We start from the raw sequence: 26,321 nt of genomic DNA, 5'->3' as shown, positions 1-26,321 counted from the left end.
CCTTCCCTTGCGGGTCAAAATGACCCGAAGCCATACAATTATACTTAATTTTTTCTTTGTCCAGAAAGCTTATTTCATTTTGATAATATTTTTTAAAAGCAATTTTTTTTGTTCTTTTATTTTATTTACCTTTACATTAGTTATTTAATCACATTCTTTCAACTTCAATTCAAAATAACTCAATTTCATGCATAACCCCTTTAATTCAGCTCAAATTATCTCACATTGGATGTCTTTGCCGACCTCTTGTGAAAAAAAGATAATATAACATGATATTTCATGACTCTTGCCACTAGATGGCCTTATAGCTCTATATGGAGCAAATGCGCTGTTCCACTGGGTCCTAAAGTGAGATCTTTTCAGCTTGCATTCAGATACACATGTAGGCATCATACAATCATATTTTTTGGTAGTTTGAGCATTTTTAGTTTGAATTTTGAGTATTTTTTTCCATGTGTACTGAAGCATTCCTCACATTCCATTCATTCATATGGGGGTCAAATTGACCCGTGAGGGAAGGATTTGTTACTTTTTAAAATTTCAACCACAAAACTCCTTGAATCCAGTATTTTTTAGTGCGTTCTTGGTTCAAGTGCAACAAAAGTCCTAGTGACTTGGAACACTTGGAAAACTTTTAATAACTTATATTGACTTTAACACTGATCCCGGTGAACAGAATGAACATCAAACCTGCATGCAAATCTTCTCAGGAAACACAGAATGTTTTTTATTTCATAACAAGCTACGAAAATAATGTCAGAATAAAACACTGACATATAGCCTGACAACATCTAATCTGACAGCACATACTGATTCAGGAAAAAGAGTTTTTCTCAGGCCTTCTTTACCTAAACTACGTCTTGTTTCTCAATGCTGTCAAGTGTAATGCTTTCTCATGCACTGGTTTATTTACTGACATGCCTAAATGACTCATCTCTTCAGAACTGATGCTTGCACACAGAGATAGAGATTCTAAAGTTATATCTGTCAAGGATCGAGACACATTAATCCAACTTTTGGTATACTTCCTGAAGTACTCAAAATGCAGCAGTTGCAATAGTACCAAAACACTGTATTTGTACAGACATTGCTTTACATATGGCTGAATTTAAAAAATATATTTTTTTATAAAAATGACAACTATGTGGTGGTGCTTTATTTTGTTTTTGTGCGACTCTCTCCTCCTCCAGAACCTTATTTCTGTGTATGAATATTTCAATCACTCATGGAAAAACTTCCGAAAATTGTAAACACCTCATTACACAATGCACAATTAGATGCCAGAACCACTTAACGTCAAATTCCACATTAAAGGCATTAATTTGCAGTTCCACTTTAGAAGCAAATTGACACAAAATAGAATCAGACAGCGTACTTTATCCCCCTGTGCACCACATTGTTTGGAGAAATTTGGATTTATAGTGTTTGCATGCATCTAGAATCCTTCGAGCTGGAGCTCTCGGGAAAAATAGTCTTAACAATGTTACTATAAATGTAAGGGATGTGAATTCTGAACCTGATAGTACTAACACACCACTGTCTTACTTGTTTTGCAGCATACAGTATGCAAATTTCTGCATCATGGAATATCTTGATGACCAAGTATCCAAAATGTGCACCTTAGAACACCGTTATATAACGTCATAAACATAATATTCTAGAGCGACATTAATCCAAACACAGTAAATGCAATTATAGTAGCCTATCTTTCTCTTGGCTCATTATTTGATCATACGGCAAAGAGCAAAAATATAAAACGGTAATTACAGAAATAAAGGCACACTCTGAGGTTTAAAGGGTTAGTTCACCCAAAAATGAAAATTCTGTCATTAATTACTCACCTTCATGTCGTTCGACACCCGTAAGACCTCCGTTCATATTCGGAACACAAATGAAGATATTTTTGTTGAAAGCTGATGGCTGAGAAAGGCTTCAGACAGGCCTCCATTGGCATTCAGTACATTTACACTCCCAAGACCCATAAAAGGCACTTAAAACGTTGTTACAAAGTCCATCTCACCACAGTGGCTCTACAATAATTTTACGATGCGACGACAATAGTTTTTGTGCGCAAAAAAAAATCTAAATAACACCTTTATCCAACTTGTTCTTGTCTTCCGTGTGTGCCTCCACGACGCATGCGCGAGAATATGACGCAGATCCGGCGCTACATCATATTCTCGCGCATGCGTCGTGGAGGCACACACGGAAGACAAGAAGAGGTTGAATAAAGTCGTTATTTCGATTTTTTTCGCACAAAAACTATTGTCGTCGCATCGTAAAATTATTGTAGTCACTGTGGTGAGATGGACTTTGTAACGACGTTTTAAGTGCCTTTTATGGGTCTTGGGAGTGTAAATGTACTGAATGCCAATGGAGGCCTGTCTGAAGCCTTTCTCAGCCATCAGCTTTCAACAAAAATATCTTCATTTGTGTTCCGAATATGAACGGAGGTCTTACGGGTGTCGAACGACATGAAGGTGAGTAATTAATGACAGAATTTTCATTTTTGGGTGAACTAACCCTTTAATGCTAAATCACTGAAGTTACCCTTTAATTATCCTTGTTTCTATTTTTAATTATTATACATAATTTTATTTCTTATGCATATGTTATCACTATTTTAATTCATTTTCTATGTAAAGCACTTTGAATTACCATTGTGTATGCCTTGCTTAACCCATGTAGTTACCTTATATTACCCAGTAATTTAAGTAAGTACATGTACTGTAAAATAAAGTGCAACCAAGTCTAAGTTAAAAGAAACAGTCACAATTGTATACTTGTTCAATGCAAGTCAATGCAACATCTAGGGCCCTATTTTAACGATCTGAGCGCATGGTCTAAAATGGTTGTCCCTATTCTCTTAATCAGCAATGGGTGTGTTTTGGGAATAGCGTGCAATAAACTAATCAGTGTCTCCCATTCCCTTTAAAAGCCAGTTGCGCTCGCACCATGGTGGATTCGCTATTTACATGGCAGAATATAGACACCCACCAGGAGTCAGTTTAAATACATGTGTGTATTGCCACGGTTGGTAAAATAAGTAGCCAATTTTATTAGTCATTACTGCAAATAGGTAATTCTGATACATGCAATGACTCCATTATGACATAGGCATTTTTATCTTTATGTACACAATCATTTAGATTGTAATCCTTTTTTTTAATATTTAAATATGTTTGTGTCCTGCTGCGTGTTGTGCACCCGCCTATAGGCGCATATTACTAACGCGCCCTTTAAATAATACATACTGCGCTATTGACTTTAGACCAGGTTTTTGTTGGTCAATGGCACAGTCGTTTTCAGCTGCCTCAAAATAGCAACGTGCTAGCAATGCGCCTGAACACACCTCGTTTTCAGACCAACATGCCCATGGGGGAACAGATGGGCATGAGTGCATTTGCTATTTAAACAACGTGGTGCTGGACATGAAAATGATAACTGCGTTGGGCTGAAACTAGCATAAAAACTAAACCTTTAAAATATAAATTACAAGAAACAAAGTTGCAAATGGATTAAGTCATATTGCAGGATATAACGTCACAACAGTGATAAAAGTGCAATTAGGAAAAAAAATCGTATTTCACATAAAATAGGTTTAACAATGCAAACCAGCAGAAACCAGTTTCTAATTGCGATGCAAATCACAATGACGTGAAATAAATGTAAACACAAAATATTCTTTATTTTTTTGTCTAGACTACACAGATTCACTGCTGTAGCTCTAAAAGGTATCTACATTTGCATTTTATTTACAGCCCATTTCTTCTCATCTTATTTACATTTTCAAAGAGAAGCATTTAGAAACACAGTGTTGAGAACAAACGTAAAGTCCAAATGAGTCCGAAAGTTTAGAAAAAAATAAAAGCCTTATACGATGCATTTCAGTGCAATTTAACACAAATTGCATTTTTTCCTTCATTCAACGATGTTCTTTTTAAATACAGCAATGTTGTCAGACTCATGATGTCACTGCACTCAATGACAGTAAAAGAAACCAAAATATGCTCGACAGTATTATACAGCTTAAAACACTTGATCTACTCATCTTGGTGACCATCCCAAAGTGAGTTCCCCAAGAGCGACAGCCGAGGCAGATTCACATACCGAACGCTACCATGAAGTGCCATCATCTCCAACATATTAACATCATACCACCAGAAATAGATGCTGTTTGAAGTTCACATATCCAGATGGTGGGTTGACGTGCATTTCAACCTCTAAATGACGCACCTTCAGGGCTTAATGCATTTCAGACAGGCTTGGGAGATCCTTAGGGCAAAGACTATTCACAGGGGTTGTCACCTTTCCTTACCACAATGTGCAGTGCACTAAGTATTTTTCTTAAAAAAAGAAAAGAAAAGTGCACGTTTAAGTAATGTGCTTATTTTTTTAAGCATTCATGCCGCTTTACGCTTGAAGCGTTTATTTCACTGACAAACATGAGGATGTATACTCCTCTAAAAAACACAGCACTAAAATAAATACTGTCATTCTTAGGAAAGGTCCATATGCAACGCTTTGTTGTAACCATGAAAACAAATTAACTGAATTGACCAACTCTCTGGACTTTATTCCATGTGTTGAAACATTGTTCAAGTACAACAATTAGCAATAAAAGGGACAAATGTTCACATTTTTGTATGTTTTCACAACTGTTATTATACTGTGTATTGTGAATGTTTCCATAAAATAATGTGTTGATCTCAAACAATTTTATTTAAAACAAAAATCATTCTTCATAAAGTCTTAGTAGCTCCATTCCAAAACCTAGCGAGCTGCCCTGCTGTGTAACACCTAACAAGATGGAACCTCAATTCAATTCCAATAGAGTTTGATGTTAACATGTTGCTATGCTAAATGCACAATACTCTAATGTGCATAAAACTGCATAGCACAAAAATATTGGGTAAGTGTCCAATTAGACTACTTTTATTAACTCTTTCCCCATCATTGACGGAAATTTACGGCTTTCTGTGTTTTCACTGTTATACGGTAGAGGACGCTATTACACATCTTCTGAAAGAGTACTGAATCTCCAGATCAAAACACAGGCGAAGAAGAAGCAGAAACAAGCGATCTTATGCAAGCAGATGCATATGTAAAATAATGCGATCATCAACATTAAACGGCATATAAATTAAAACTGCCTAATGTTACCAATCCAGGACGAGCATAGGACGGTGAAGCTTTGGGGGTGTTTGGACTATTTTGAACTATGTTTTGATCATCAGTCTGAATCCGATCCAGATGTAGTATTTAATAAAAATGCGATTTTCTCAGGTTTTTGCTCAAAAACTCACCCACATTCAAGTGTTGAAAAACAAAGAATGCATTAAGCCAGAATAAAACAGGATTTTTTTGTTTAAACCAGAGGCTCTGTTCTTTCTTGGGGCCATGAAAATTTTGTAAAAATTATTAAAAAAATTGGCGGTGGCTGGTAACTTTAAGAAACATAGGGAAAGAGTTAATATTTTTGAGCACTAAATAAAATAAAAAAATATTTACAATCAACATTTCCCTCACCTCAGGCATCTTGAATTTTTTTTATCCAACTTCACTAAATAAGGTAGGCAGATCACTAGGTTTTGGAGCAAATTTCTTTCAGTGTTGATTTCATTTTCACAAGTACCTTTAAAGAACATGGGACTACCTGTTTCCCATTTATTTACTAAATTTGTATCCATTTTTCAGATTTTAAGAGTGCATTCTTCATTCTTTTCTCATTCTAATTCCATTTGGTCAAAATTTGAAATAATAATAACAAAAATGGATGTTACCAGCAAGCCACCCAGTCCCAAAATATTACAAGACACCACAGCAAGTTTTGAACATGAGATGGGTTCAGCCAGGAATCTGCAAACACCAATGTCCTTGTTTAAGTATGACACAGCCGGTAGGCTTTCAAGTATAAAAAGAAGCGATTAAAAGAGGTCTCTCCTTGGCTGAGGCGCAGGAAAAGGCAGAGTGGAGTGAAGCTTGTGAATAACAATCTGCTTGTCTGGCAGCAGGCTGAGCCAGTGAGCATAATGCATTACCAGCCTTCTTCCTATATTCCTTTGAGCAAACCCACAAACACGAAGGCAGAGCCGACACTGCCATATGCCGACTTCTAGCAGCCGCACTTGAAGGACGAAGAGGGTTTAAGAATTACCAAAAGAGAGAAGGGCACTCTGCTGTTGAAACAGTGCAACTGTTTGCAACCATGTACGTCATGTATTAAAAAAATAAGTCTGGCACAGTCAACATAAAAATAAAGTAACATAATATGGTCACAAACGCAACTTGTCTTTGGCAAGAAGTCCTGGACGCGGAGTCCGAGCACGGGTTCCCCTTGCGTTCATGTCACCTGCGACCCATCTCAGTCTGTCGCAAGAAATGGACGTTATTTACGTTGTCGGCCAACTCTGGGAACTGATCGACCGATACTATGTAGAAGCCCTCGTAGCCCTGCACGCGTCCGGCGCTCAGGAGCTGCTGCCTCTCCCCGTCCGTCCAAGCTCGAGAGCCCTCTTCTCCTTGCCGCAGTCTGTGACGTTCACGAGCCCACGCGGCCGCCACGGCCCTCTGGCGTGCGAGCTCCAGCACGCGGACCTTCTCTTCGTCCTGACTGCTGCCGTAGCGGACGTTGAGGCTCAGCGTGCCGTATTGCAGCTGGACGTCGGTTATGCGGCGCGAGCGGCCGCCGAGGACCGTGTTGACCTGCGAGACGGTTACGTTCACGCCCGTCTCCAGCGTGCGCTGGCCCACCGTCATGCCCAGCAGAGATAGGTCTCCCTCTACCGGTCCTGATTTGACAAAGTAGTGCGTGTCCAAACCCGCAATGGTGAAGTGTAAATCCTGCAGGTAGGTTGCCTTGTCTAGGACTGCAGCAATCCGTCGACCATCCTCGTTGGCCAGGCTGATGATGTCAGCAGCAACACGGCCTTCCCGGATGGCTACTTTCACACCTTTCCCGAAGAGCGACCCCCCTGTGGCGAAGAGCGTATGGAGAGGGGTTGTTTGAGGGCAGCCGGAATCACTCGCTCCGTAGATCTGGCCAAAACGCTCCAATCGGACGAACGACTTCAGCTGCCTCTGGACTTCACATTGTACACCCAGAATGGACTGCAAAAAGACAAACAAAACCCTGTGAGTGTCCTGGCATCAACTTTTTGTGGATTTCACTGTGATTATAGGTGACTACTTTCATTGAGTGAATAAATTAAATGTATGATATTGCATCTCCAGAACAACATTCCCAATTACTGTTGGCCACATTGAGGTCTGTGGCGCTACTGATCGAATGTGACACGGTTCATCTCAGCAAAACATTGTACGTTGTAAATCCTCACGTTATTTTCACATTCATTATGTTATCTCCTCCAGTGGCAGGCGTCATGGCGCCCACCGCCTTCGCTGCTGCTATTTCCTGGGAGTAAGTAACATTTCCTGATGGCTTGTGCAGGATGGGTGATCTCAGCGGGAAACTCATCCTACCCCCGCGTTCAGCTGCTCAACTTTCCCCTCGACCAAGAATCATGCTGCTTCATTAACACTTCAAACATTTCACGTTTCCTGATATAACTACTGTACGTAGCATAACTCATTCTATTTTATGTTCAGGTGAGAACGAGTGTGAATCATGTGATTTTTTTTCTCTCTCCATCTGACACTTCAACACTTGAATAACTTTTGTAGGGAGTTTGTAGGGAGTAAACAGGTTCCCGTGATTTTTTTACCTCCCACAAGCTTATAAAGAGGCTTGGGGTTCTTCTCACAATTCTTTTTACTAAAGCATCATTTGCAACCGAAAGTTTTTAAAAAGGTACATCAATAGTGGTTTAAATAGCATTCACCACCCATGTGAAACATTTTCAACAATACTTGTGAATAAAAATTTAGGGAGGTACTTTTATAAGTAGATTGGATTGTGATAATAGATGTCAATCTGAGTTCACAATCAATTGTGGAGAACTACCACTTTTGAGGGAGAATTTTGACATGCAGGTTGAAGGTCAAGTTCTCTCAAAGAAGTTCTCTTTAAAGAAGATCATACGCGGGGCATTTTTTTGAGCAATGTTGCTGTCTATGGGCAACCAGGTGAGACACAGGGCCCACAACCGATCTAAAGTATCCAGATAGAAATGTGTTTCCCATTCTCAATGGGAAAGTGCCCAAGCAACATCGCCCGGCAACATTGCTCAAAAAAGTTGCCCCATGCATCATCACCTTAAGTGTTCAAATGGTGTAACGTCTTTTTCAAGTCTGTTGTTATTGGCAGTTATTGCATAACCTTAATTAAAGTCGTGTTCACACTTGTAGTTCAGTTCGCTTGGTCCGGAACAAAAAAAACATTACGTCCTGGTCCGCTTAGCATTCACACTGGCATTTTAACACCGAACCTAAAGGCATTGGGATATGTTTACAACCTGAACCTGCCATTTATGACGTATATTTCGCGACAGAACTTACCAAACATCCAAAACAATGCTGTGTGCTTGGCTAAAGGCCTGTACACACCGGGACGAATATCGCTTGCGCTTATCGCCAGCGTTTTCGTGACGTTTTTCGGCGCGTCTTGAGTGTTCACACCCAAGCGATTTTCACTGGCGATGCGCCGAGTGAACGTGCACATTCAGTAGATGCGCTCCCGGTACACAAGGTGGTGCTGCGGCACTTTACGCTTCTGACATTCGCTTGTCACACAGAAGAAGAAGAGAGACAGTATTTACGTCCTTGCCAAAACCACAGATATATTATGTCTATGGCCAAAACCATTCACACACTTTTTGCTAACTGGCAAGCAGCATTAGCAGCTCATCTTCTTCTTTGTCTACTTACTACTTCTTCGTCGTATCAATGTGTGCTTGGCAAGACCAATTTTGTGCTTGAGCACCACCAAGTCGTGTTTTACTGTCACTTCAGCTGCTCCAGCCACGTGAACAAAAGCGCTGATCTCATTGGTCGGCCAGTTTTTAACGCGCCACGTCAAAATAAAAAAATTAACCCGAGCCGTTTTTTTTTAAATGACGCTTTTACGCCTGGCGTTTTGCGCGTCGGTGTGCACACTCACATTGGCGCCCATTGTTTAGTCACGAGGCGTTAAACGTCGGCGATAAACGAGCGCGAAAATCGTCCGGGTGTGAACAGGCCTTAAATGTGCACGTTGTATGTGCGTAACCTGCATATGATTGTATTTTGATCAGCTGAGAACTCGTGAAGAGCTTATAAAATATGTAAAGGAGTGGCAGGAATCCCTCCATCACACACACAAACAAAGATCTGCTGCAAGGAGACACGATTCTGATGCCTGTACTGAACTGTGATGGGCAACATTGCAACCATGATAAGAAAAGAACAGGTATGCTTGAGCTTTCTGCCCTTTTTAGGGTCGCATTTTGTGACATCATGTACTGTTTTTGGCTCGCTTACATGTCTTTGGTCCGTGTTGCATTCATATTTAATTCGAACCGCACTAGAGTTCGTTTGGAAGTGGACCGAGATCCATCTTTTCAGTGGTTTCGTCCACTTGTCTGGTGCACGCCAGGGTTCGGATGGCAGTGTTCACAATTATTCAAATGGACCGCACTAAGACAATCGCACCAGGGTTCGTTTTAATCGAACCAAACATGCCAAGTGTGAACACACCCTAAAACTGCCATTAAATTGCTGTGTGGTAAGAGTATGTGGTGGTGTATGGGAAGTTTAGAAATAAACATGCATTAATACATTAAAGATTCCTTCTTAGAATAAAAAAAGAAGGGTTTCATGTTGACTTTCACAGAAATTAAGTGACTTTATGGTACTTTTCAGGCACTTATTGTTATAAGCAAATAATTTATTAAAGAGAAATGAATACAAGACTCTCTTTTTAGGACAACAATAATGCAGTGATAAGTGACCCTCTCCTTTAATGTGACTTGACGGGAAATCCTCGCCCCAAGAGAAGATTTAGATAACCATGCAGATGGATTATACTAGTCCTAGAAATAGCGATTTCTGTGTGTCAGACTCCAGGGCTCCTGTCCGGAAGGAGAAACAGAGTCCAGCTGAAGCTCTGGCACTGGAACAAAGTTCTTGTGTTATCTGATATTATTCCCTCCAAGTACATGTCCCCATCTCTCCCTCTGCCTTCTTTTTACTCTCTGCTGATCACTACAGATTAAGTTACTGAACATGGAAAAGAAAAAAAAAAAGAACACATAAGGTCTCTATAATGTCTCAATTGCTTCTTCTGGACCTAGACAGCGATGAAATTAAAGGCCCTTCATTTTCCGCGTAACGCTCTGTGTCATGCACAGTTGAGCGCGCAAGCCTTTCAAAGTATATTCCTTTGGCCGTGTTAGGCACATTCGGCGTGTGAGCACTATCTAGTGGACTTTGTTTTCAAGCACTCAAGTCACTTTAACATGCGCTGTTGTGTCTGGGCGGACACAAAAATTGGGCCACATGTGGACCAGCGCAGAACGCAGACAGCCTAAGTTTACTTTGGGTTTACATAAATGGAGAGCAAATGGAGTGTCCTGTATCTGAGATGTTTCTCCTGATGAAAAGACCCAGATAATCTCACATGAGCCTTCTCTAGAGTTTCAAAAGTGATCAAACTTATACATTTTTTTTTTATTCCTTTTCTATTCTAAGAAGGAATTTTAGGGGAACTAACAAATCCCTGCCTTAGAGGTATAACAACCTTAGACCACAGTATGTTTGTTTACTCAACCAGCCTTCTCATTCAGGCCACAGTTCACAGTGCACAGAGAGATAAACGTCTGGCAGGGACTGTCTATGCTGCAACCTACCCATTTGACTTCTCTGACAAAATAAATAAAATAAATAATACTGCATCATTCAAATAGCACTGTGCAGTCTGACAGCATGGAGGCCTATCAGTGCAGGACTCCGACCAAAGTTAAAATCAATCTGCGGACATCCAGTGGATATCAGCCAACACATTTACATCGTTTTTCAACCACATAGGTCTTCAAGACCCTGGGAGTCTAAACGATGAGAAAGAGAGTGATAAAAAGTCAGCGCTCACCATACAGCTGTTGCTGGAAGTTTTCAGCGCACTAAATCCATCATTTTTGGTCTAAGAAGCAGAACTTCTGCTACAAAATACCTTAAATTAGGAAGTGCTGGCTAAGCTGGGCAGGTGAATCTCATAAAGCTACTATTTCGTAAAGTCAAACCAAAAAAATCAACAGAAATCATATTTATATTAAATTGTATTTTGTGAATTGCCAATAAGGCATCATTTTACAAACATTAATACCAATGTGACTTTTTAAAGTGAAAATTAAGTTTTTTTTCCACTAAATTCTCATTAGGGATTAGTTCTAAAAAAATTAAAATAATTATGCCTTTATTTAAATTCCTAAATTACATAATAGAAGTGGCAATGTCTGATTTGAAAAAGGAATCATTCTACGCTATCTTGCCAAACTATATATACACAAAATATAGTTTATATTAATAGTTGCAAAATAGCACATTTCAGCCATAAAAAATAATTAGTAATGAAGGGCCATTTCCTCTATGCCTTTAGATACTCTGCACTGCAGGTCTTGTAAATGTAACATGGGCATTATGGTATAAACAACCCACTTTAGACTCTCAAAAGAGCAGCAGTACAGCTGCAAGGCCATTAGTATTTTTTTTTTATGCAGCTGCTTTAAAAGCCCATAAATGACCCCACAATTACATTTCCAAAAAGCAAATTGGTTGGCAATTAGAATTGTTTACTGCACCCCAATAAAAGGGGAAAATATCTGCTTGTGGGGTTGAGGCAGGGAGAGCTGATTTATGGGTAACTCAGTAAGCATGACTATGCAAAGGGCTGTGGGACACAAACAGTTTTTTCCGGTCTCACTTCCACAGAAAGGTTTCAGTCTCAGAGAAAACATTCAAAAGTTTTTACTGTCTTGTAAAGAATATATATATATATAAAAAAACATTTGAAATGGAAAATTCAAGCAAGGGTTTGGAATTGAATTAGGCTCTTCTTTTGAGAGCCGCCTTGAAAGAGCTATTGGATGCACTTCTAAGGTTCCCAAAGGAGAGGAACCCTACGAGGTACATGATAGAGGTCTCCCTGGAGGGTTGAGATTGCTGCCCAAACAGAGTCCATCGTTGCATTGTGTCCAAGCTGATTTGAAGTCAGCCCACACCACTCCCAGAGAAACAAACCTTCGAGTGCAATTCTTTTAACTTTTCACTGATTTTTGGGAAGTGTTCCTATTAGAAAATATTATTTTCCTGTTGTACATTATGCATAGCCTTGTTTTTGATCAAAAACTAAAGTTTATAGTTGGATCCAATGGCCACAAGTAACTGAACCCTAATATTTTTGTGCTGTATTGGTGGAGACTTTTTAAATGCATGCCTGACCATTTAAACAGATTTGTATGCAAGAGCACACTACGAGAGAAGACTGTGTGCTTTTGATTAAATTATAATGGTTGGTTCCCAAAAGAGAATTCTTTAGAGAAAGAAAAAAAGAAATGTTCTGTTGGGAGTTGGGTCTGCATTGCCGTCAAAACTCTCACAAAAGAGATAACTCAACTAAATAAAAACAAAATCTGGGGTGTCTAAAACTTGAGTCCTTTTTTTGGATAAGTTCTCCTTGAAAGTGTGAAAGTAATATGAAACCTGCCAGGCTGATGGCTTCAAATAGCTCCATCACATTACATTTAAAATCTCATATCTCATGTCTGAGGCACACCCATGTCGCTCAGCTTCAAATGCTCACGTATTATAGAGCTTGATAGCTTGAGGTTGTGCTGCTTTTACTGTTTGACGCACGAAATGGAAGCCCTTATCATCAAGGGCACTGGACTTACCATACATACATCAGTTTAAAAAAAAAAAATCAACTAGTTTCTTGCTTTTACACACCAAATATGGCCATATGGGGTGGGCGATATGACAAACATTATATCATGGTATGAGTGACAATGCAATAAACCACAATATATATTTTCATTATTTTGTGGGATATTTTTTTTTATTAATTAGAGAGCCATTTGGGAGCCATTCCAGACCACATGTATGTACAGTTGTAGCAATACTGATCTGTGTGTGTAAAATGATAGAGATAAGTTTTTTTTAGATTTATTGAGAGTGATATATATATATGGAAGCTTGATCCTGCCCCAGAATAAAAAAAAGTAAAAGATAATTGCGACTTTTTATCTCACAATTCTGACTTTTTTCTTAGCATTGCGTGATATGAAGTCACAATTGTGTTTCTCACAATTGCAAGTGTATATCTCGCAATACTTTTATCAGAATTGTGCGATATACACTCGCAATTGCAAGTTCAATTCTTAGGAAAAAAAGACTTTAATTCTGATGTTGTAACTTGCAATTGTGACTTTATATCAAGCAATTCCGAGAAAAAAAGTCAGAATTGCAAAATGTAAACTCGCAATTGTGAGAAAAAATTGATTCCATGCCAGAAACAATCTCCCATAGATATATATCTACCACAGTATAAATGGTATGAAAAAAAAACTTCTGATGAAAGTAAATAAACATCAGAATTTTAGATTTGAATTTATATGAATGTATATATTACATATCTTCTGTAACAAGTGGTTTGGATATAATTAATAATATAATATGATGTAATATAATAAAATATAATATAATTAATATAATATATAATTTCCAAAAAAAGGATGTGTCAACTCCCTTAAAGTATTTGATGCTTCAACTAATTCTGCCCAGCTATATATATATATATATATATATATATATATATATATATATATACCCGTTATTCTTTCAGTAGAAACATTAATTTGAGCCAAGAGAGCTCAAGAGGTAAGGTGTCCTTAACAACAGCCAAAAGTGCCGCCACCGTGTCCAACTAGCTTCTCAATTATTCAGATGGCTTAAAGGAGGCTCGATAATCAGTGCATGTCTGAGACTGAGAAAAACAGGGAACATTGAGACAAAGAAGCATAAAGATAGGAAAGGGGAGACAACATCTTTTGAGGAGCTAAAGAGTGTGAAAGACTGAGATGAAATCAATGGCTGCTGCTGGAGGAAATCTGGAGTGAATTTCCCTAATGGCAGTCCTATTACAAGGGCTCTTTAGCTTGACCCCTTTCTCTCGGCTCGAGGAGCCAGAGCAGAGGCCATCACTCTTTCGCGCAAGCATCTGGGTTCATTGCTGTGGACTCCACTGGGAGGTGGAAAACTGAAAGGTCAAGTTACTGCAAATAAAGTCTGAAGTTAAAGTCAAAGGCTATGTGTGTTTTTAAAGAGGTGGGCAAACAAACAGAGAAATTTGTTGGATAAATTACCTTGGTGCTATCCCACTCTTGACTCTTTATCTGAGTGTGAATGAGCTCGTAAGAAGGCTCCATTGCATCCGTGACAGGTTTGCGGTAGCCAGGGATGACGTTGTATAGCTGGAAACCAAACGTGACTAGCCAGCTGTTAACATCTGTTGGAAGAGAAATGCTGCAATGAAGTACACTAACAACAGAGCAAAAGAAAACTTCAGCACTCACTGGCAATGCCTGTATAACAATTTACTTTATGATTCATTGCAAATCAGGACACATGCCAAGTTAGCTCCTTTTTGAAATAAGCTCTTGCAGTCATTACAGGCAACACTAGTTTTAGAGACTGGACTAAATATGATTAATCCTCCACAGGACGTGGCAAATTTCTTGATAAACTTTCTTCCAGCATGTGAGAAACTCAATGTTTTAGATCTACTGGTGCACTTGATAATCATACATATTTCATGCAGTGACCAAATGTGTCGCTTTCTATAATCTGAAAATGTATTTTTGTATTTGTGCATATTTATAAGCATTAGCATGGATAGCAAATGCTATCACAATTAAACAGAGAGTATGAACCTTACCAGAATCAAATAGCCTTTTTAGTGATTTTTCCCTTCTGCATCAAACACATTAGTCATGGCTAGAAGAATCATTACTGAGCAATGAAGTGCACACTGACTACTGCTCCTTTATTTAAGGCTGTGTCACTTGACAGAGTTGTTTTAAATATGAATATGATTGAATAATTGAAAGGACCTACTGTACTTCAGAGAGGAATGAAAATGTCAATGCCATCATTCATAAAAGGCTGACGGCCCACTCAAGTACATCTAATATCCAGCAGAATCTTTAGGTTTCCTTCTTCAAAGCTAACTTTAATGATATAGGGTAAAACCTAGCAGATAAGTGTTTATCTGAGAGGAAATACGGCTAGTCCACCAGAATATAAGCATACAGTTGCTATACCCTACAGCAAAGGCAACCAAAAACTAGCTCAAGGTTAGAGTATGCTGGCTAGTTCTGGTCTGGCCGGTGTGCCAGTACACAAATGCTATGCTATTCGCTAGCAAAACTTAGCTGGTTAAGCTAATCAATTTTCATAAGAATAATCACATGAAGCCCACCAGCATTGCTTTTGGGGAAATAGTATAAAATACACAACATAAGCAAGTTACCAGGTATCGTCTTATTTTAGTGGTGATGTACTGTATGAATGGTAAACATTGTTCCGGGAAACTCTCATGAGATTTACTTTGTTGAATCCAAGGTAAGAGTTACGGGCATGGTTGTTTGCGTCAGAATTTTCAGAGAACAAGGGTTCATCTTTTCATAAATCTTTTCAACAGGATATGCAAAGGAAATACACAAAAGATCACACTAAAACACAGCTAACAAAAACAATTGATATCACAATTCTATAGTATTTAATTCTTTTGGCAGCAAGGGCATGAACCAAGGCTTTGATTTCAGTCAAAAACCAGCATGCATTCTCTGTTATAGACTACAAATGTGACTATAATATTTTGTTTTCTTTGAGTAAAGCTGCGATTTCGCTTTCAAGTGGAGAGAAAAGCGAATCAGCCCCTAGCTTCTAGTTCCATGGACTCTTTTGTGTTATTTGTCTAACACTAGGGAGCATTCACCACCATTTACCTCCCGCACAGGCTGAGGAAGCAAAGACTGATGGGATATTTCAGAGGAACAACCTGAATGAAGAACAAAGGGGACTTTGTTGTGCTGTCATTGCTCACAAGCAGTGTTTGTGGAGGCAAGAACACCCCAAGCTGGGGCTGGGACGAGAGCCTGAAAAATAATCACTCCGGTGCAAGGAGGATTGTTGGACCATGTGCTCATGGTGTTTTAAATTGTTGAAGGTAAAATGTAACATTGAAGTTATTTAAAGGCTATTAAACAATCTTCCCAGCATTAGGCCTGAGACGATGGGATAGGCTCCAGGATCCCTGTGACCCTACACAGGACAAGTGGGTTGGATGGACGGATGTATTAAATAATGTTACCCTCAGTGTGTTTCAACAAAGCATTTATAAAAAATTATGTGCTTACCTGTCATATAGCACTTGGTTTCTTGGGTGTTGCTCAGGGGGTTGTTGTTCTTAAACATGTAGAGGTTGAAGGGCACAATGTTGTTGCTGTTGAGCCGCTTCCAAACATCAATGTCAGGAATGGTCCACCGGCCTGCAAGAACATCATAATCTCTGCGGCCCATGTGGACCAACTTTGTAAGGGGCTCATAAAGGCCACCCTGATAGCCTATTACTAGCTGGAAACTTGGGTTGGAGTCCAAATACACCTCCCCAAAAGCTGTGCGCAGGATCTGTTTGATCATGAGACCGGCACCACTGAATACGGCCAACGGTGTACCAATGTTGTCGCAGGCCACGTAAAACTCATCCCCACTACTCAACTCCATGGCAAAGAGGTGGCCCTGAAGGTCATAGTAGAGCGAGGTGATCTCTGAGCTTGAGTGATTGTACATGTGCGTGACTTTGGTGGGACTGGACAAGTCTGCGTAGAAGAACTGCAGATGGTGGCCTTGGCTACTTCGACTGGACACTCTTCTGCCCAAGCCATCATAGCGATACTTGATGGTCCATCCATTAACTTTGTTGTAGGCTTTAACAAGCAACCCAGCAGAGTTATACTCAAAGAAATCATTGCCTCTCTGCCTGAGGAATCCATCCTCGTCCAACCGGTACTGAACGTCACCTAGTCGAGTAATGCGGTCCCGAATGTCATAGCGTAGCGGTGTAAGTCTGGCACTATTACCGGGACTAAGGAGGTGCAAATTTCCATTCAGGTCATAGCTGTAACGCCAGAGTGGCTTGTCGTTGATAGACACCACCTGGAGTTGACCATCAGCATCATACTCGTAGGCATAACGGGTGGTATTTGCATAGGGCCCGACTTTAAGCTCCTTTGCCACCACTCGCCCCATGTTGTCATACTGTACCATCATCCAATACATCAACGAACGGAAAATCTCATACTGCACCTCTTTAACTCGTCCATAGGCATCAAAGTGTTTGGTGTGGGTCATGACAGCTGTGGTAATGATCTGGTTAATATCATAGTAGATGACTCCAAACTTGCCAAACTGCTCCGTTTTGCCTGAGACATCATCGTAGCGATAGAGGTCAATGGGCAAGGGGGTTTCATTGATGACTGCTTGCATGCTGGTGACCCGGAAGCTGTTGTCGTAGTTGTAGTCGAACCGGGCGTTCACCATGCCCTCCTCACTGAAACGAAAGATCTGTCTGTCGATGAGTGGTCCAATCTGCCTGTAGCGTATGGTACACGCAAAGCCATCGCTTTGAAGCCCCACGGTTTTCAGCATGCCTGCAGATTCATCGTAAGAAAAGGCAATCCGTGTTGTATCATAAAGGATTTCGAGCAGACGGGAGAGTTTCCCATACTTATAGATGACTCTACGCCCTGTTCCTTGGTGGATGGTTTGCAGAAGCAGTCCATCCTCACTGTAATCTTGCAAAACTGTGGCATTGCCCTCAGGTGGTCTGTATGTGTTTCTGTAATAGCCAATGGATCGGGTGGTCTCCAAGGTCTGTCTGGCCACATTGGGCATAGTTACTGAAGAGAGCCGGTCATTCTTGTCAAACTCGAAGATGTATTGCCGCTGGCTGTATAGCAGCAACACCATAGACTGCCAAAGGAAAATGACAAAGTGATGTTCAGTAAGCTGATTTAATGAAGCATAGTAATTCCCAACACACTATGAGAGCACTTCAAACACTTAAATGTAAAATTCTCCACCCAGTGAAACTGAAGGTCACTAAGTACCCAGGAGTCACATTGCACCACATGACTAACTGCACAACAAACTGTAGGGTGTCACAGAATCACTTCAGGGTGCATAAAAATTACAAATATGCTGCTCTACAACACTGACTGAAAAATGAAGAAGGGCAAAATCTCCTTTAATGAGGATTAAGTCATCATACCCCCCACCCCCTCCGACACCATTTTTAATAAAGTCACCTTATATGGAGGTCAATGGGAAGATATACTGGAGTTTATATTTCAACAGGAAGCAGCTCTATTTATTTATTTTACTTGAGGCTATTGATCTAACCAGCACATGGTCATTTTAGAATGGCAAGACACATTAAAAAGAGTTAGTTTAGGGCTTATAATCAATACTTTTAAACCCATTTATTGGGATGTCAGCATTTCAATGGACTTAAAAGCTACCATTTTCAAATTACACTCTATGTTCTAATTATCAAGACAGTGACATTTTTCTTTTTTCACAGTGATATTTTAGGAATGAAGTAGTTGTCAAGCCGAGTGCGGTAACAATGCATAACACAAGCTGACATTAGACAGGGATCGTTGCTGGAGTATGCAAGGTTAAAGCTTATTAATGCAACAAATTAACAGGGTTCAACAAAGAGAAGTCTACAGAACAAAAGAGAATTAGCAATTATTTTTCAACCTGATAATTTTCTAGATAAAGATGTTTACCTTTTCAAGGTATGTGTAGCTCCATGACTTTCCATCTGCAAATATCTTTGAGGTGATTCTCCCGTTTTGGTCATATTCCATTCGGACCGACATAGTGCCCCTCTGGATGCCGGCGATGTGGCCGCCAGGTGAGTAGGTAACATTGACACCGTTTAGCCGACTACTTGGAGCCCACAATGTAGGTCTTCCGGCATGGTCGTAGTGGATCCTTAAGGTGAACTTTCTGTGGTCATCGTAGACTTTCTCGGTCCTGGTTACGCGGTCAAAATCCATGGATAACAAGTTCCTATTATGAACCTACGGGAAGAAAAAAAGACACAGATAAGAAGATTAAGCCTCTGAATTTGGTAGGATGCAGTGTCTTCTCTGAAACTCTCACTACGGTTTACTCTGAAGATTGTTTTACTTTCAGTTGCAAACCTATAGAGGACACACACTTTTTAATTAATCGATTTCTTTGTTTGCTACATGTTAAAACAAAAACGAACGAGAGAAGCGCTCTGTATAATCATTCGCCATTTCGCCATACTGTTAACGATGGAATTATTGAGGGGTAGATAACTTTCATTGCATTTGCAGGAGGAGGAAAACAATGACACTTTTGAGCTACATTTGAAGTTCAAAGTCCACTACACTGTTTAAATGACATGTCATACTGAGTTTTTAGCTCAGTTTGGAATGTGCAGAGCCCCCTGACCCTGGCACATGCTGAGATCAGAGCTGAGAACCAGTCCTACATGGCTGGTAATCCCAAAGGCACACACAGGTCAATGCAGGGGGGAGATAAAGGATTTATATACCCCAATACCTTCAACTCTTGGTACAATGAACTGGAACCTTTATTTCTATGATTTTAATTTAGATATTGGTGGATAATATTAACAGTTAACAAGTAATAATCAACCGACCCAGAAAGAATCTATACATTTTTCAAGACTGGAGAAAATCTGAAAAACTATAATGCAGAAGTAAAGAGAGTATTACTCTATTAAGTAGGGGAAGCATAATAAAGTTGGCTAAAATGTGTAATAAACATGCTTGTTAGTTCCAACAAAGCATGATTTGAAGCCTGGAATGATTCTTTTAAGTTTCTTTTAAGGCAGATTTAGAATCGGTATTTTGCCCCAGAAGTTTTTTTTTTCACTTTGTAGTATTATGGCTAAAGGGTTGAATGACTATTGACTAAATAACCATCTGGAAGTTTGGGCCAAACAGACTTTAAAATGCATTATAATCAAACACTCATTTCCCCATATCTCTTCTCTATGTAATGTCTCCTTGATTGATTTCGATTTTTCTCATCAGGTACTCTGGCACCGGCTTGGCTCAGTGCTGGCAAAGCTTAACAGAGTCTTAAAGTGATTTTATGAGTTGTTGTTGGCTTTGGTCCAGTGGTATGGCGGACGGGGGGGAAGAGCAACAAGCAAGCTCTCTCTCTCTCTGTTCCTCGTGGGCATGCTGGGAGCTCTCATCTGTGAAGGGACAATTACACTGGGGCCAATTAATGTCACTAATACCTAATTGAGAGGATTATTTTACATTAAAAGCAAGCAGCTCATGAATAGGAGAATTCCCGGTGGGGGTGACAGAACAAAGAGGTTGACAGAATAAAGGGCATATATTTTTCCCTCCCCATTTCTTTAAGCCTCACCCACCCACTGCTATGAACACGGCCCCATTTTCCTCACTCTCACTTTGATCTGGCGATGCCGAGATTAATAATTTGTCCTGAAAATACTCACATCTGAACTGATCATTTTCTGATCAGAAATAATAACAGGTTTTCCCAAACATTCCCCCTGTCTATATATTCAGGTACGCACACACACACGCGCGCGCGCGCACGCACGCACGCACGCACGCACGCACGCACACACACACACACACACACACACACACACACACACTACAAATAGACAGGGAGAATGTTTGGGAAACCTGTTTGAAAACAGTTATTATACAATTCACTTAATTATTATTTACAAGATGTTCCAAGGCATCAAAAAGTCGAGCTTTTATGGCTCTAAGGATGAGAGAACTTATATCAAGGGCCGATTTGTCCAGTGTAGAATGACAGGGGACTGAAGCGACAAGCTTGCGGAAAAAAAACGAAGAGAGATTGAAAGGGTAGGCTGGATGCTCATGCCAGGCTCTGGTTGAACAGAGGCCCAACGGGCTGGAAAAAAAGATCTTTTGGCAGTGAAATCCTGGGCCTCTGGAGAATGGAAACCCACTCAAGGGGAATGTCTTAAATTGGACATTCCTTTAAACGGGCTCAACATTGGGAAAGCAGATATGATGGGAGGAAGGGGATCGAATTGGGGCAGGGTGGGAAAAACAGAGAGGTTTGAAGGAGTGTCTAAGTTCCCCCGCATAAAGGACATCAAGACAAAAAGTGAGGGGTACGTACTCTGAACCATACTCATTCTTCATGTTTCATAAGGCACAATTCAAAAGCATTTACAAATATTTTCATCTGGCACTCATTTAGGTGCTTATAAACAGAAATCACAAACAGCAAGTTGAACGCTGAAGACTGGAGCAATGATGCGGAAAATTCAGCTTTGCATCACAGGAATACATTATATATTAAATCATTTTAAATTGTAATAATATTTCATAATATTTCTGTTTTTACTGTATTTTTGATCAAATAAATAAAGCGAATGGTGGCCGTGTATTATGAAAAATTTTCAAAGCAAGATTTATGAATGAAAAAAATTACATTTTTGATCTCATCTTCACATAATGCTATTGTTTGGCTTCAGAAAATGTGGAATATAGAGTACAATTTAAGAGAGTAATTTTCATTTTAGGGTGAATTAACCTCAATTATTCTTAACGTTTTGCTGGTTGGACTCTGAAAAAAAGACACCTTTTAAAGACAAGAGAGAGTACCTAAAATAACCTAAAAGTTATTGTATATTTCACACACTGGATTGGGGAAAGTTAGACAGACACTCGCCATGTTTCTTTGACAGCCGAATGAAATTTTCATGCTTTGTTGATCAAAATACAACTACTTTGAGATTACTCGACTCCTGTTTGTCAAACAAACAATGATCAAAACAAGGAACAAAAAACAACACTTTTTTTCATAACTCTAATTATGAGAATATTTTAGGACTGTCACTAATACACTTTTGCCAATGAATAAACAACTTGTAAGTAACGTTTGTTTTCATAAATCACCATCAATAATTGAAATTTCCATTCCATATTCAAAAAGTAAACAAATCTGTCAAACAGCATTTGATTTTCTCCTCCACTGTCATTAAAAATGTATTCAAGTTTTTGTTCTTCAAATCCAATATTTGCTTGCCGCTTTGCCATTCATTTCTGATTTTTTCCCCGTCCGCTGCTGTGGTAAGAACTGTAATCTTGTTTGCTCAGTGCGATTTGTCGCTTCCTTCAGTAAACACACTTGCCCACGTGTTCGTTTTGTTTGTTTGGAGGCAGTATAGGACACCGTTCTAATAATGTAAAGCAAACATTTAGAGAACTGTCAGTCGAGGCCTTGTGTTTAAGCCTTCAGTGGGTTTTTGGATTTGAGCTCGCTGTGAACGGACAATTTACACTACTATATTTTCAAAGCTCTGTTGTTGTCAGGAGATGTGGTTGCTATGGAGACAAGGAGAATTTTGGTGGCCTGGCAGCTGTTCCTGCCACTGTGATGGACATGTGACCACAGCAATACTCCGGGCAGCTAGTGACCCACATTTCCATTAGGACTGGGTACAAATTTAACAATTCAATGGATTGTTGTGCATCCCAATATCATAAATGGATCTCTCTTAGCTTTTGTCCAGTGCGATGCCTCATAGAAGCTTCATTAATTGAACTGTGGGAAAGTATATGAATGCTCACATGAAAAAAAAACAAAAAAAAAGAGTCTGATATGATTGAAATCACTGTAATATCATTTTTCTCAAAACTCATTGCAAAACCATTTATATTTTTGTGAGTGTTTCCATTTGAATCTCTTTCTTTTCTGCCTTCAATTCTCTTGGCTTCATGTCAGCTTGACACACACGCACACGCACACGCACACGCACACGCGTACGCGCACACACACACACACACACACACACACATGCACGTTTATTTTGCTATCTAAGTCAGGACATTCCATAGGCGTGATGGTTTTCATACTGTACATTCTATCCCCCTACACTGCCCCTACCTAAACCTACCCATCACAAGAAACATTCTGCATTTTTACATTTTTTATAAAATATTGTTTAGGATGTCGTAACACCAGTGTAATACCCGTGTCATTATACACGTCCTCATAAATCACAAAAACAAACACACACACACACACACACACACTTTTTTGACAGATTTTGACACATTCACTCACACATCCACCCACGAAATATTGCTTGACATGTCACTCAAGGTCGCTTGTACACAAATCACATACTTGAGTTAAAGCACATGATATGAATTCGATTCCATAGTTGAATTTTTTACAAATTAAAATAACTGCTTTCTAGTTGAATACATTTTAAAATTAAATGTATTCTTGTGATCAAAGCTGAATTTTCAGCATCATTATTCCAGTCTTCAGTGTCACATGATCCTTCAGAAATCATCGTAATATGCTGCTTTGCTGTTCAAGAAACATTACTGTATAATTCTTTTCAATGTTGAAAACCGTTGTGCTGCTTCATTTTTTTTTTTTGTGGGAAACAGAATAACAAAAGAACAGAATTATATTTGAAATCTTTCGTAAAACCATAAACGTCTTTACTGTCACTTTTGATTTGTTTAATGCCTCTTTGCAGTATAAAAGTATTAACTGCTTTCAATAAAAACTCATCCTTAACTTTTGAATGGTAGTTTGTATTTAAATGCGCATATATTATCTTGCAAACGCGGTGAGGTGGTCCCATTACTAATAGCACAAGAATTATGAAGATATCAGATGCGGTCTGAAGAAACCCTCAGGGTTTTGATCACGAGAGAGTCAACCCTGCCCTAGGCGATGACCTCAGCCCTCAAGGTTAGAGAAACACGGCTGCTGAATGATGAATAGTCCACTGAGACACAGACACACACATGCTTACATGCACATGCTGACCTTGGGAAGCAGACACTTGACCAGTAGGGCCTGGCCAGACTCTATAGGGCAGGCGTAATAAGAGTGATCAGTCTAAAGGACAGGCGCAGCGGGTGTGACTCTGAGACTGACGAGAAGAGGCAATAGAGATTATAATCAAGAAGCAATTACTCCAAGTACAGGGGCCTCGATGCTCAGATGAGCTGCTGCGTGGCAGTATGACTGCGAGGTATGGAACTGTGCCTGCGTAAAATTAACTCAGGATGAGCAGATGACAACGCTGAGGTAACGCTGGGGCCTGTGCACAATAACCTGCCTATGTGAGCTTCTGATCACTGGTAGGTTGTACAGTAAGTGTTGCAACACCACGAGCAATTCCACAATTCAATTCAAAAATACAAATGCATTATGAAAATGTAAAGATTAGGCAATAGAAATAGGGAATAATTCATCTTAGCTTCATTATTGCAACAAAACTAATACTACACTGCAAAAAAATGCTCTTCTTATTTTTGTCTTGTTTCTAGTCTAAATATCTTAAAATTCTTAAATCAAGATGCATTTACTAGATAAGTAAAATGACATGATATTTTTTCTTGTTTCTTGAAAATAAAATCAAAATGAAGTGAGTTTTTACTTAAAACAAGCTAAATTATCTGCCAATGGGGTAAGAAAAATAATCTTGTTTCTGATTGAAATCTTGTTTCTTGTCCCAAACAGAAATAAAAAAAAAATCCCTACACCATTGGCAGATAATTTAGCTTGTTTTAAGCAAAAACTCGCTTCATTTTGATTTTATTCCCCAGAAAACAAAAACATATCTTATGTCATTTAACTTATCTAGTAAATGCATCTTGATTTAAGAATTTTTAGATATTTGGACTGGAAACAAGAAAAAAAATACTAAATAAGAAGAGCATTTCTTGCAGTGTATGTAAAACATTGTGACTGATATTTATTACTTTAAACCCTAAATGAATAATATACAAAAACAATGCATGAAATATAAAGCTTTAATGTCAATCAGTCAAGAAAAACTTCAGCCACACTTTTGGAGTACATTCACAATGTAATTGCCTAAATTTCAATTTCGATTTTCTTTTTGGGTCAAAATAGCAGATTTAACATTAAATAAAGGAATTATTTAAAAAATGTTGTCCAAATCAATGTCTGTAAAATTCAATGTCACATTAGATCATGCCTCTTTTCAAGATAATCAGAATATTTTTTTTTTTGTACATTTCTTAGGATAAAAGCATATTTTAAATACATTTCTAATGATTTGGCCTTGGATGTGTTTGGTGGGTTTTACAGTTCTCATATTTTTTTGTAAAAAAAGAAAAAAGAAAAAAGAAAGGTATCAATATCTATATATATATATTTTTTTAAATTGCCTATTGTCTTTGCTTTTACAACCTTTCCAAGTAACAGCACAGATATTTTGAAATAACTAGACCCTGAAATTACAATGTCCAAATAAGAGAACAACATAAATGTCAAATGTAGCAGCATTAAACATGGAAGGAAATTCTTTGACTTTCTTACCCTGAGTCTGCGTCCGTATACTGTGACCTGTCCTCGTGCCTGTTCTTTGCGTTGTCTCCATTCCACTAGGTTGAGTCCATTGTCGATGGGCAAAGTGACATTTCTCTTGCTTATGGTTGGGTTGACTGTTCCTGACAGCAGGTGAGGCTCCGTGTGAAGAGACACTTCCATGCCATTGGCCAATACCAGACGCAAGGAGCCATCCAGACCAATGTAGTAACTGTTTTTGACTTGATCTATGATTTGAAGACAAATAATAGTTTCATGTATATGGAAAAAAAACATTGCGAGTCATCATTTACTCAACCTGGCAGAATAAATATTTTTTTTTAAAAAGGGATAATTCACCCCAATATTAAAATTGTCATAATTTACTCACACTTGTATAAGTTTTTTTTTTCTGTCGAACACAAAGGAAGATAACGTTAATGTATACCAAGATACCAAGATAATGTTGGTAACCAGAAAGTTGACGGCACCCATTGACTTCCATAGAAATGTTTTTCCTACTCAGAAAGTCAATGGCCACCGAGCGATTACTAACATTCTTCAAAATATCTCCTTTTGCGTTCAACAGAAGAAAGAAACTTGTACAGGTTTGGAAAAACTTGTAATTTTTGGGTGAATTATCCCCTTTAATTACTGTATGACAGATATCCACCTTTTGTTGTATTTCTCTCAAAATGGCGGCCAAATTTATGACAAGACTCTTGTTTGTTGAACAAGACCAGACATACAGTGAAACAAAGGGATGATTCAAAGTCTAGTTAGTCTTTGAGTTGTCCTCGGAAGACCGAAAGAGAGAGAGCGAAAGAGAGACAGAAAGCTATCATAGTTGAGGCCGCCTGCCTGTGGCAACTGAGAAGCAACTAAATCTGAAACTGTCTGTCTCCATCCCCAGGTGGTCTTGCTAAGCGCTTTGGAGA

General features: G+C 39.1%; 1 protein-coding gene across 2 annotated transcripts in view; it reads right to left on the bottom strand.

Moving 5' to 3' along the window:
• Window positions 1–3,664: 3,664 nt before the first annotated feature.
• The window catches only part of tenm4 (teneurin transmembrane protein 4), a gene marked incomplete at its 5' end in the record, with an annotated part of 172,576 nt that continues 149,919 nt past the window's right edge, over window positions 3,665–26,321 (bottom strand). For both annotated transcript variants that reach the window (XM_079823975.1, XM_079823976.1), the window contains 5 exons: window positions 3,665–7,110; window positions 14,295–14,437; window positions 16,350–17,964; window positions 18,786–19,082; window positions 25,396–25,631. In XM_079823975.1, coding sequence (XP_079680101.1) covers window positions 6,349–7,110; window positions 14,295–14,437; window positions 16,350–17,964; window positions 18,786–19,082; window positions 25,396–25,631 — 3,053 coding nt within the window. In that variant the 3' untranslated portion in view covers window positions 3,665–6,348. The remainder of the gene's footprint in view (window positions 7,111–14,294; window positions 14,438–16,349; window positions 17,965–18,785; window positions 19,083–25,395; window positions 25,632–26,321) is intronic.

The sequence above is a fragment of the Gobio gobio genome, assembly GCF_949357685.1.
Source record: "Gobio gobio genome assembly, chromosome: 8".
In the NCBI taxonomy this organism is placed as follows: domain Eukaryota; kingdom Metazoa; phylum Chordata; class Actinopteri; order Cypriniformes; family Gobionidae; genus Gobio; species Gobio gobio.
This window is presented reverse-complemented; position numbering and strand designations above follow the sequence as displayed.